This window comes from Pinus tabuliformis, chromosome 6 (assembly GCF_031772625.1).
Source record: "Pinus tabuliformis cultivar Carrire ecotype Pingquan chromosome 6, CPIR1, whole genome shotgun sequence".
Taxonomy (NCBI): Eukaryota; Viridiplantae; Streptophyta; class Pinopsida; order Pinales; family Pinaceae; genus Pinus; species Pinus tabuliformis.
In genome coordinates this window covers 1815185695-1815197651 of record NC_142292.1, presented here as the reverse complement: position 1 = coordinate 1815197651, position 11957 = coordinate 1815185695, and the positions used below count along the sequence as shown (strand labels likewise).

Here is an 11957-nt window from a genome sequence, read left to right as displayed (position 1 = left end):
CGTCATTTTCGTGGTAGGACTACAGTCTCAAATGAAGGCATCAGGAATTTATCACTGGTTGAGATCCCAATCCTTGAAGTCTCAGAACCACAGCCCCTTAGAGCAAGCTGGGCTGCTGAATCTTCCAAATGATCCCTATCATCTCTTTCAATATTCGGGGTCTTGGCGTTGATCCCAAATTCATAACGCTAAAAGATTTTTTTTTCCATTCCAGGGCTGCTATCATCCTAATCCAGGAAACAATGCACAATAAGGAAGATTCAATCGCATATTTCTGGAAAATGCTTCCGAACTGGTTCATTGCAGCTACAGAAGCTAATGGTTTGTCGGGTGGCATGGCTACTCTGTGGGACCCCTCTCGGGTTCGAGCAAAGGCATATAAATGCTATGCAGGGATTATTATATCAGCATCTATCAGGGGATGGGATTTTCCGATAAATATATTAAATCTTTATGCTCCATACAAATCTCGCTTCGCCTTCTGGAACAGATTTTTTGCCTCTGATCTGCTTGATATAAACAATCTCCTTATAGCTGGTGACATGAATGTGGTATTAAAATCTAATGAAGTATGGGGTCAAGGAAAGATAAATAATGGCCTGGCGGACTTCATAAATGAAGAGATGCTCAACAGAAAATTGATTGATATAATCCCGGTGACTATGAAACCATCTTGGTCAAATGGAAGAGTAGGCGAAGCCTATATAGCAAAAAGGCTCGATAGGGTGTTCATTTGTGCTGATATCATTGACAGAATTGGAATGCCACGCCTCTCCGTGGAAAATATCCTGATATCGGATCATTTTCCGATTCTCTTAGTCTGGCCTGACAATCTCTTCCGTAAAGGGTATTCTTTTAAGTTTGATGGAGGCCTCCTTCTGGATTCAGCCTTTAATGAATTCATTCAGAAGGAGTGGAAAAGAATTAAGGACCGGGACAAAGTTTTTATTTACTCCTCTTTCAGAGAAAAATTGAAAGAATTAAGGGATCTGATTAAAAAATGGCAATTTCGAAAACATCAAAAGGATAAAAAAGATCTTCAAATGATTCAACAGGATCTAGACATCCTTCTGGCATCCACAGATTACACTTCATGTTCCCTTGAGATGAAAAATCGTATTAGAATCTTGGAGAAAGAAAAACAAAGGTTGCTGAATCAAGAGGAAGCCAAATGGAGGCTCAAAAGCAGGGCACTGTGGTTGGAGAAAGGTGATAAAAATACAAATTTTTTTCACAAATATGCAAATGCTAGGAGAGCAAGGAACTTTATATGGAAGATAAAGGATGAACAGGGCAACACAGCTTCCTCTCAGGAGGAAATTTCCAATTTGGCAATGGATTTCTTTAAAAAACAATACAGCAGGAATAATGAGATTGCATTTAATGATATTTAGACCGGGTGCCGGAGATGTTTGACCAAGCCAAAAATGAGGCCCTTTTCTCTCCAGTAACAGAGAAGGAGCTACTTGAGATAATGAAATCTTTTAAAAAAGATAAATCCCCCGGACCCGATGGATGGTCTATAGATTTCTTTATTCACTTCTTTGATCTGCTCAAAAGGGACCTGCTCAGCATGGTGGAAGCATCCAGGATTTCGGGGAGCATCCATTCATACACCTCATCTACCTACATCGCGCTTATCCCCTAAAAGGAAGAGCCTATTTCCTTTCTGGACTTCAGGCCCATATCTCTGTGCAATATCACTTTCAAGATTATTTCAAAGATTATCGCAGAAAGAATCAAAGGGACTCTGGCTTCTGCTCTCTCCCCCAACCAGCATGCTTTCTTAAAGGGCCGAAACATCTTTGATGCTGTTGCCTGCACACAAGAGTGCATCCATTCCATGGCCAAGCAAAATACAAATGCAGCCATTATGAAAATAGACATCAAAAATGCATACGATGCTTTGGATTGGGGATATTTACAAAGTCTCCTGGTGAAAATAGGCCTTCAGCAGGGTCCCATTCGCTGGATAATGGCATGCTATCAAAATGTAAAATACGCAGCCTTGATAAATGGTATTCCCTCTCCCTTCTTTCAGGCGGAAAGAGGATTACGGCAAGGGTGCCCGCTATCGCCCCTTCTGTTCATTATTGCCATTAATTCCCTAAGTCTGCTCATCAATCAAGCTGTGGAGAAAAATGAATATGCTCCGATCAGAATTTGCAAAAATATCCACATCTCACACAATCTTTTTGTAGATGATCTGCTTCTTTTTGCCATGTTGTATAAATCCACTTGGATCTGCATCAAATCCATTCTGGATCGCTTTCAAACAGCAACAGGGCTAGCCATCAACAAATCAAAATCAATCTTGTTCCACAATGGTACTGACGAGAATCTTGCACGCTGGATCACTCATCTCTTTGGCATTTCCTCCAGATTACTATCTCAAGGAATCAAATACCTCGGTTTTCACCTAAAGCCAAAGGCATACTCAAAAGCGGATTGGAGGTGGCTTATAGAACGCTTCCACAGCAAGATATCTTTATGGGAGAATAGATCTTTATCCCTGGGTGGAAGGCTTATTCTAGCTAATACAGTTCTCATGCAGCTTTCGGTGTACTGGGGTCATTTGTTTTCTCTTCCAGCAAGCATTCTTCAGTCCATGAACAAGATAACAACCAATTTTATATGGGGGGCCAATGTGAAAAGGAACAAGATTCATCTATCTAAATGGGACCATATATCGACGCCAAAAAATATGGGCCGCTGGGGTATAAAAGATTTAAGGATTTTCGGGAAAGCCCTTCTTGGCAAATCTCTTTGGAGAGGCTGTTTCCACTCCAATACATGGAGTGCCATTATCCGCCATAAATATCAAAAAGGGAGAACTGTGGAGGTCTGGTACAGGTCTGGAGCTATCGGAATCATTCAGGGATCAACCATTTGGCTAAGTTCCAGGAGAATTGAACAATATTTCTTATGTAACCTTAAATGGAGGGTCTTCTCTAGCTCCAAGATCCTTATTGGCCTTGACCCTATCGCTGATGTCAAAGATCCTCTAAAGTTCCCGGATCCTCTTCTGTTTTATCTTCACAGGTCAGGTTGCTTCACGTGGAACAGAATTATAGAGAAATGGAATGGCCTCTTCCCTATCCTTAAGAATGCAGCAGAACTTGGCATCCCTCAGGTTTTATCTTCTTTATGGCTCTCTCAAAAATTATCTATTGAACAGATGGCCTTGAAGCGCGCTTCGTCGGAGGATCACATGGTTTGGTCGATTCCATCATCTACAACAACTGTCAAAGATATTTATTTGGACCTCATCTACAAAAAAATTCCTCCGTCCAGGAAGATTTTCCCTCTAAAATGGTGGAAGCTCTCATGCCCCCTAAAAGTGATTATTTTCTCCTGGCTCGTCTTTTATAACAAGAACCTGACTTGGGAAAATTTAAGGAAACGTGATTGGAATGGCCCCAGCAGATGCGTTCTATGCAAGTTGGATGAGGAAACAAATTCCCATATGTTCTTCTCCTGCAGGACCTCCTTACTTATCTGGTATGAACTTGCTATGATTTATTCTGTTCAAATTCCTAACTTCTCTTCTGTGGATGCAACTTTTCATTGGTGGGGAAATCAACACCCTCACAAACGCCCAATCCTCCCGATAACTATATGGAGTATATGGAAATGGAGGAACTTAAAAGTATTTGAGAATTCAAACATATCTTTCAACTATGTGTTATCATCAGTTTTAGCTCTTCATCCTTCCAGTGCTGGACAGTAGATTTGCTGAAGGTCATAGTGCCGATATATTTGTTTTTGGCAGTTTTGTATGGCAGTTTGGTATGGGCTTCATTTGCCCTTCTCATGAGATAATTTGCTGATGGTCATTATGCCGATATATTTGTTTTGGCAGTTTTGTATGGCAGTTTGGTATGGGCTATATGTGTTCTTCCATGAGACAATTATGCACTTATCTTGTTTAACTATCTTTTTCCTTCTTTGGGGTTCATCTGCTTCTTCCAGAGAGGCAGTCTACTCTCTCCATGTGTGCTCAACAAGCATATGCTGTATATATTGCCTCAATATAATATTATGGCTTTTCTTTCTGAAAAAAATGTTTATTGAATTTGATAAGTTCAAAAGCGAAATAAAAAATCAAAATACAAAATTTGTTTACATCATAAAATTCAATTCTTATCCCAGTATTATGGATGATTATGTTATTAAAAAATTAGGGAATTGTGTGTTTTTATGATAAGAAGATGTAAATTCAGAGGTGTGAAATATCCATTTTTCGTTTATCACCGCTCGAGGATACAACACCACTGTTTACAATCTTACGGTGTTAAAATTGCAATCCAAATTGATTAAACAATCTGACGGTGTTAAAATTGCAATCCAAATTTGATGCAGGGCAGGACGCTGATCCACATAGGAGGAGCCCCCGTGATTTTGGCATTAAAAATTAATGCATAGCATTAATAGTTCCCGGTGACAACGTCGAATAGTCGATGTCCAGTAAGGGTGTCCGAATCGCTCATTCATGAAGGACAGCGGAAAAGGTGCAAATCGTCGTTTGGTACACATCTGCAACCTGTGGTACTTTCTGTGACTTTTATTGGACAACCCAAATTCTACAGTTCTTTTTTTATACGATGTGAGAAAGTGATACCAGTTTAAGGCGGCGATTGTCTTTTTTTAACAACAGGTCCAGTAAAGGTGACCGAATCGCGCATGAATGAAGGACACCGGAAAAGGTACAAATACTGGTTTGGTACACACTTGTTCTGCAACCTGTGGTACTTTCTGTGACTTTTATTGAACAACCCAAATTCTACAGTTGCTTTTTTACTACGTGACCCGTTATGCCATGGGCAACCAATATTTCCAACCCTATAGGCTATTTAATGCCTCTAACACAGTACCGGTTGTCATGCCTAAGAGAAGCATGCGCATATCCGCCTTCTCCTTTTCGAGATGATCATCCATCTCGCTGTTTTCTTCTGATATTTATGGTCATCCAAACGCAGCTGCATGCGCATTATATGCCCATGCGGATTGCATGAAATGTCCTAATACAAAATGATACGATATACGACATGGATTGTTTATAAATAGTGTATACGAAATGATGTACGAGGTGGTGGTCACCGTGGAGGTGTGGGTAGAGGAATTGGGGATCGAGCTCACGGTGGATCAGTTGCAGGTGTTAGTGAAGGATATGGCTGTGGAGATGGAAGAGGACCCCAACATTATCTCTGTTATCTGAAACAGAGATTGAGTCTGCATAATGAAGGCAAAGTTTGTTCCGAGAATTCTGGCATATCCAAGAACCATCGTTTCTCGTGAGAAATGAACCTTCGTGCTGATTCCAACGAATAACTGAACCTTCTCTACTGATTCCCACAAATTATTGAATAGCATGGGACATATGACATATGGCTCCTGGTGACTTGCTTTGTCCATTACCCACCGTTAGACTCCAGTAAACATAACCCTACGACCCAAACATCATTATAATTGTAAATTTCGAGAAACTAGTACGGAAATTGAGGTTTTATTAAAAATTGTAATCCGGACTTTAGAGAAATCAATATGGAGCTATCTTGATGGAACAAAGCCAATAACCTTGACAATAGATGTATTATGTGCATCTTCTATTTTGGTCGAACGAGCACAAAGGAAGAAGCAACGGCCAATGCCATTTCTACTACTCAGATATCTAACTTACAATGATTTTTACATTTGATTTTTTTTATGCATCAGAATGTAGATACGTACAATGATTTTTTGATATGACTCTTTCATAAATTATAATTCTCAAGTTTTAGCGTTAATTTGCTATCAAAATAAAAATAATAAACATAACTGTAAATTGAGTTAAACAAAACTGTAAATTGAGTTTTTTTATGATGGTATATTTAATTTCTTCCAAATTTACTCATATTAAAAGCAATTTTCAAACAATACCCAGATTTAATGAAATTTTCAGTGAAAAATGATTTGACTTTTTAATATTAAATATAATTTTGTTTATTTGTTTCAAGTTTTGCATTAAATGAAATAAATTGTAATTTTTAATTATTTAAATTGCATTTTTGAATATACAAAAATAAATTTAATGCAATAAAAATTAGTTTGGACATTCAAATTTACATAGAAGATATATTTAAAAAGATCAAAATGTACAACAATTACAATATGCAATTGAATATGGAATAATCTAAGTGCTCTATGTTAGCCACTCATAATTAGTGATACATTACAAAATTTTATTATTCAAATTTAGTTTTTAAATACGTAAATATATTCACTTCCCTTAATTAAATGGATTGTCAAAACTATACATCACACTTAAAATTCCTTTTTTTTAAAGGAAACCTAAAATTCAAAACTATACATCAGACTTAAAATTCCTACTTTTTTTTTTTAAGGGAAACCTAAAATTCCAACAAATGCTTATAAAATTAATTAAATTTCCTTATTATTCCAAGTGTTTCAAGTTTTGGTTTTTTCTGCAAATCTTACCATATAATTTTTAGTGAAATAAAATTAATATTATATATTATAAAAAAATTAATAATAAATTATATAATAATAAATTTTACATTGATTTAATTAAAAATAATTAGTTATCTTATCTAAGATTTGTTTATAATAAAATGTTTTATTTATTATTTAAAATTTTCAAAAAAAAATTAAATATATAACATAATATAATGCTTTTCAACAAACTATTATATTAAGTTTTATTAAATCTATTAACACATATTGAGTTCTTATCACTAGACTCGCTAAAAAATTTTATTTTTTAAAATTTAATTAGGGTATAATTTATATTTATAAATAATAAATAAGTTAAATAAAATATTTTTTAATAATTAAATTATAAAAATTATATATATATTTCTGATAGAGGGTGACAAATAATGAGAATATCTAAATTCATAACAAAGGGTATTGCTAACCAAAATGGTGGGTCAATGATCCACCCATTTGGTAGCTAGCTCAAACTAACATTCATTCACATAGGCTCATGGTTTTATTCACACTATTAATTGTTTAGAAACAAAATTCAATGACCTCTCCCTCCATAATTATCATAGTGCATACCACATAAACAAAGTCCTCACTCTCATGGCAAAGAATCAAGAGCATGTCTTGAAAGTTGGAAACTTTAAGAGGGTTTTGGTAAAAACATATTGTGACTTGGCATTGCTTCTCTTCCATTAGCTTTTTTGTACTCTAGTTTATTTAGGTGTTGACAAATCAAGCCTTATCCTAGATGGTTACAACACTACTATTTTTTTTTCTATGTTTTTCTACTATGATTCATCGATACTGTAACTATTTCTTAATTGTTCTCTTAGTCCTCGGTCCTCCATAGGTTCTAGTTTTAAAATTTTTATTTTTGTGACGCCCTCCTCCCACATCTACCCAAGTAATCGGGCAACCAGGGTAAATATGCAATGAGAGGCCACTATGATATGATTCGACCTCCTAAGTCACATTAAGGAAGTGGCACCGATGGAAACACACCATACAGACATTCAACATCAACATTAGAACCCTCAGGAACCATCCTAACCTTTCTGCTAATCATCCCTTGAGTCCCACTGAGATTTTATACCACTTAAACCCCGAACTCTCCCATGCTATAGGCTTGCCAGCGTCCAGGAGAATTACAGAGGCTCTAGACACCCTCATGAAAAGGCATGTCAGTGTCTAGGGACTATTTTTCTCAATGTTGTGCCAACATCCCCTACATTTGAGCCACTTTTTCAGGCCCAAAGCCCATGTCACTGCCTAGAAATGAATGACACCTTCAGAACATAAAGATAACAAGGAGACAATGAGGCAAAAGAAAATACTTGAACAACCCCTTGACTAGACCCCTACTAGTCATGACAGGCATTTCATCGAACATATCACAAATATGTAATCTATAGGTGTAAATAAAATATCTAACCATAGGGGTCTCATACTTAGCTGGGAATCACTAAGAATCATTGATGCCTCAACACATTAGCTTCCATTTCATCCATTAGGTCATAGATACATTGTTCATCCATTTACAAGTAAAAACATGATGAGATCCATACATAGCTACTGTCATAAAACATATACATAACCAACATAATAAAAATGTAAATAACAAGGAAATCACAACCATATAATCCAAATATAAACTAGTATAATACTCATAGAAATACAAGGATAAATAACCTCATATTGATGATGCAAAATCCACACCCACGATGGGAGTTCCACGTTCCACCCGACCATAGAATGGTTGAGCCAAATATCTCTTTAGCCATTCACCCCCATGCCATAGTCCAAGCATGAATGTGGGATCTCATAGAACACATCATTCCAAAACCATCCAAGGCTTCTAGAGGCTAACCACCTCAACCCATCAAATAGTCCTTCCACCTCACGAGCAGACATTACAAAACCATCATCATATTTGTCTCTACCCAAACCTTCCAGGGTTTTAGAGTGTTTGTTCGAAACAAGGCCTCTAGGACTAGTACCTCAAACAACAGTTGCAGCCAGGTTTCTAGAGCATTTGTCCAACCAGAGCTTCTAGAGTGTTTTTCCAACCAAAGCTTCGAGGACTAATAACTTAGCCCAAGTTGTTACAAGGCTTCAAGAGCATTTCTCCATCTCGGGCTTCTAGGAACTAATAACTCAACCCAAGCTAAAGGAAACATGAGAACCAACCAAAACAAAACAAGGAAATAAACCCATAATCTCCATGGCTATCTAGGAAATGGCAAGGCTAGGCAATCCAAGCAATCATCCATGGAAGTGATAGATCATGACCAATAATCCACATGCATATGCTATGCATTCCAAAAATAATGAGGAAAAAATACATGAAACTTGGTACCTGCAAGACAAATTATTTGTGGTTGTTGATCCTGATGTCCTCTTGCACTTTCCTACTCTTCCTTTGCCTTCTATCTCAAAAAATCCAAGTATGCCACACTCCCCAAGAGTGCTCCAAGAAAACTCTAAGTGTTCAAGAGTATGTGAGAGAGAGAATAATGAGATAGCTCCAAAATTGAACTGAAAAAGGTCTATGTACCAATCCTCAAAAGACTTTTATGAATGATTCCTCTATTTTCTTCATTTTCCATTATTCTCTTTCATTTTCCTCCTCACATGAAACCTATGAAATTTCACCCCCCTTTTCTCCTAATTTACATTATTTTCATAAATAATTGTGCCAGAAATGTCATTTTACCTTTCCAAAGCCTTAGCCATTTCCTTTGCCAATTTCCTTACCCATTAATAACCAAATGAAAACCCACACTAGGATGTTGTTGTAGCGTCTGCAACACCCTCCAAAATTTTGGCTTGCATCCAATTTTGGAGCCTTCCTTGGTTTTTCCTTGATGATTGAAAACACTCGGTCTCACCCCATGAACTCATGTCAAGTCCTTACACCCTCTTTGATTGACCTATCACTTCCCGCAAGCCTATCCATCAAGCCTCTCACTAGCCAACTGGAGAATTTGACTTAAACAGTGACCTATGGTTGCACTCATCCCCAAAATTGCATATAAGTTGTCAGCTTGCCTTCCTGCACTGCCTTAAGAAATTGCGCAGTTTTTTCAAGCAGTCCACCTACTCGCCTACTTGCCACTTCTATTGAAAATTGCACAGTTTTCATGGACAATTCACTTACTGCCCGACGCCCTGCTTAATTCAAAAACTGCACAAACATCTCCTTCTTGACTTCCTCCTAGATCTGCATGGCTTGGCAAGCAATCTCCCGCAGCTCAATCGTGGCCTCCTTTGGAAATCTGCGTAATTTTCACTACGAGTGCCTCTTGTTGCCTACACTGCCTTCCCTAGAAAAACTGCGCAATTCTGCCTCCTACATGAGCCAGATCCCACAGATGTCACTATTGTCCGAGACTGCTCAACCTAGCCTCTCAGTGACCTTTGTGCTATTTTTATTGATAATGCCTCAAAGCCTCTCATCCCTTCGTAAAATGTGCTTCGCACAGTTTCAGAGCCTTGTCCTCTCTCCCGGTCACCTGCACACGGAAACGAAAGATGCTGCATCATGGTTGACTAGGTGATTTATGGATTTGATGTCATCTCTTCATGAGTGATTGCAAAGACAGGTACATGGCTAAGATATGGTGCGACGATGAACGAGATGAACAAGGAGCGCATGTTAGGAGACTTGTTTATGAATGGATGAACACATGAAGCATGCCAAGTACTAGTGAAGGGGATACATGCACATCCAACATCAAGCGAACTCCAAGACCATTAAAGACTCCACACACCTTGTTATGTAGAGGTGAAGCTATGATACCCCAAGAGCACACTCATCACTCAGTAGAATTCCAACTCGACATGGACACAACCATCAGCATGAACATACTAGCATTTTCATGTCAAGTCATGTCATGAGTCATTTCGACCACATCACTACTATGGGCCATACTACTGCAATCAGTGTAATCTAATGTGGAAGTCCAATAGACCCACATATGAAGTTGAAGATTCATGTAAATCAAACAGTAATGAGGGAAGTCGAAGAGTCACAAGGGTCAAGTTCACCCTTGGCTATATATATGCCTCATTTCTACATGCAAGGGACTTTTCACCTTGGCTCCTCCCATATAGCCTTGAGAGTCTGTAGTCTTTTCTTTAAGGAGCGAGAAGTGGCTCCAACGCCCGACTATTGGGGTTAGTGATGTATGGTGTATGGACGTGTCTTCAAATTTTCGCTTAATTCAAAAGCCTCTTAACGGGCCAACATGTTTTCCACATGTATCGTATTCATTTGTAAGACTACTCTTTGGATGCTTGTAATGCATGTTTCTTTAACCTGTACTAAGATAGTTGAACTATTTCAGTTTTTTTAGTGAATATGTTGTTGGAAATATGTTGTATTAGTTATTATCGCTATCTCACACATGTGGACTACTCCGCCGAACACTAGAGAAAATCATTCTTGTAAACTTATTATAACAACTGTTGCATTGATGTGGACTACTCCGTTGGGTGTTGTACGTGTTATCTATTCACCTTTGTGTATGTGACTTCCGCATCTGTGTGGACTTCTCCACGAGAAGCTGCGTAGATCCTATTGTGTGGTGTGTCTCTACCTGAGTTGGGACTATTCCCTTTTGACTTGAGACTCACTCACACCCTTCCCTTGTGTAGTGAAATAACTTTGACACAAGTGACGCTAAGCACTCACCAGGCACATGAACCTCAATGTTTGAAGACTTAGTAAACCACTCTCATGTGTTGAGAGGCAATGCCTAAGGCATATCTTTAAGATAATGGCAATTGGGCCATCATACTAACTGGAACTCCTACACCAAACAATGTGAGGTCTAGTTGGGACTTCATACCTAGGAGATCTCTTGAATGTTGGTAGGTCCATCACCATCAACAGATGCCTTTCCAAACATTCAGCTTGGAATAGGTGTCCCATCAACTGTGGTTATTATTTTTCCTTTATTAATTTTATTACATGGAATTTTCACCAGGGCGCTTACAGAACCCTGCCCCTTAGGGGAACACCGTCCTCAGTGTTCAACAACCCCTATAACCATAAAACTTTTGTAAGCAAAACATACTCTCGATGGAGCTTTATGAATTAGCTCATTGTAGTATTTACAATGATTAACCTAATAAGAAGAAAACCAACATGAAAACATTACAAACATAACATCATAATGACATGACACCCATGTCGCTTATTGGAGCTTTATAACATAGCTCATGGCGATATTTACGTCCATATACATATGTACATATGCCCAACATCACCAAAACATGTACCAAAAACATATACCAAGAAATATAGCAAAACACCATACCAAAACTGCTTTGCCTCAACTAGCAAACAATGAAGGATACATAGCCTGTATCTAATCAGCCATCTCCTATGTAGCTTCATTGGGACTAAAGTGCCTCCATTGCAACTTAACTTGCTCGATTGCTCGGTTTTGAAGCATGATAACCTTTTT

At 38.0% G+C, this 11957-nt stretch overlaps 1 protein-coding gene across 1 annotated transcript; it reads left to right on the top strand.

Annotated features, from left to right (window-relative positions):
- Positions 1 to 242: 242 nt before the first annotated feature.
- LOC149266274 (uncharacterized) lies at positions 243 to 1394 on the top strand. Its single transcript, XM_089407691.1, has one exon. The coding sequence runs from the start codon at positions 243 to 245 to the stop codon at positions 1392 to 1394; it is 1152 nt and encodes a 383-aa protein (XP_089263817.1).
- The last annotated feature ends 10563 nt before the right edge of the window (positions 1395 to 11957 follow it).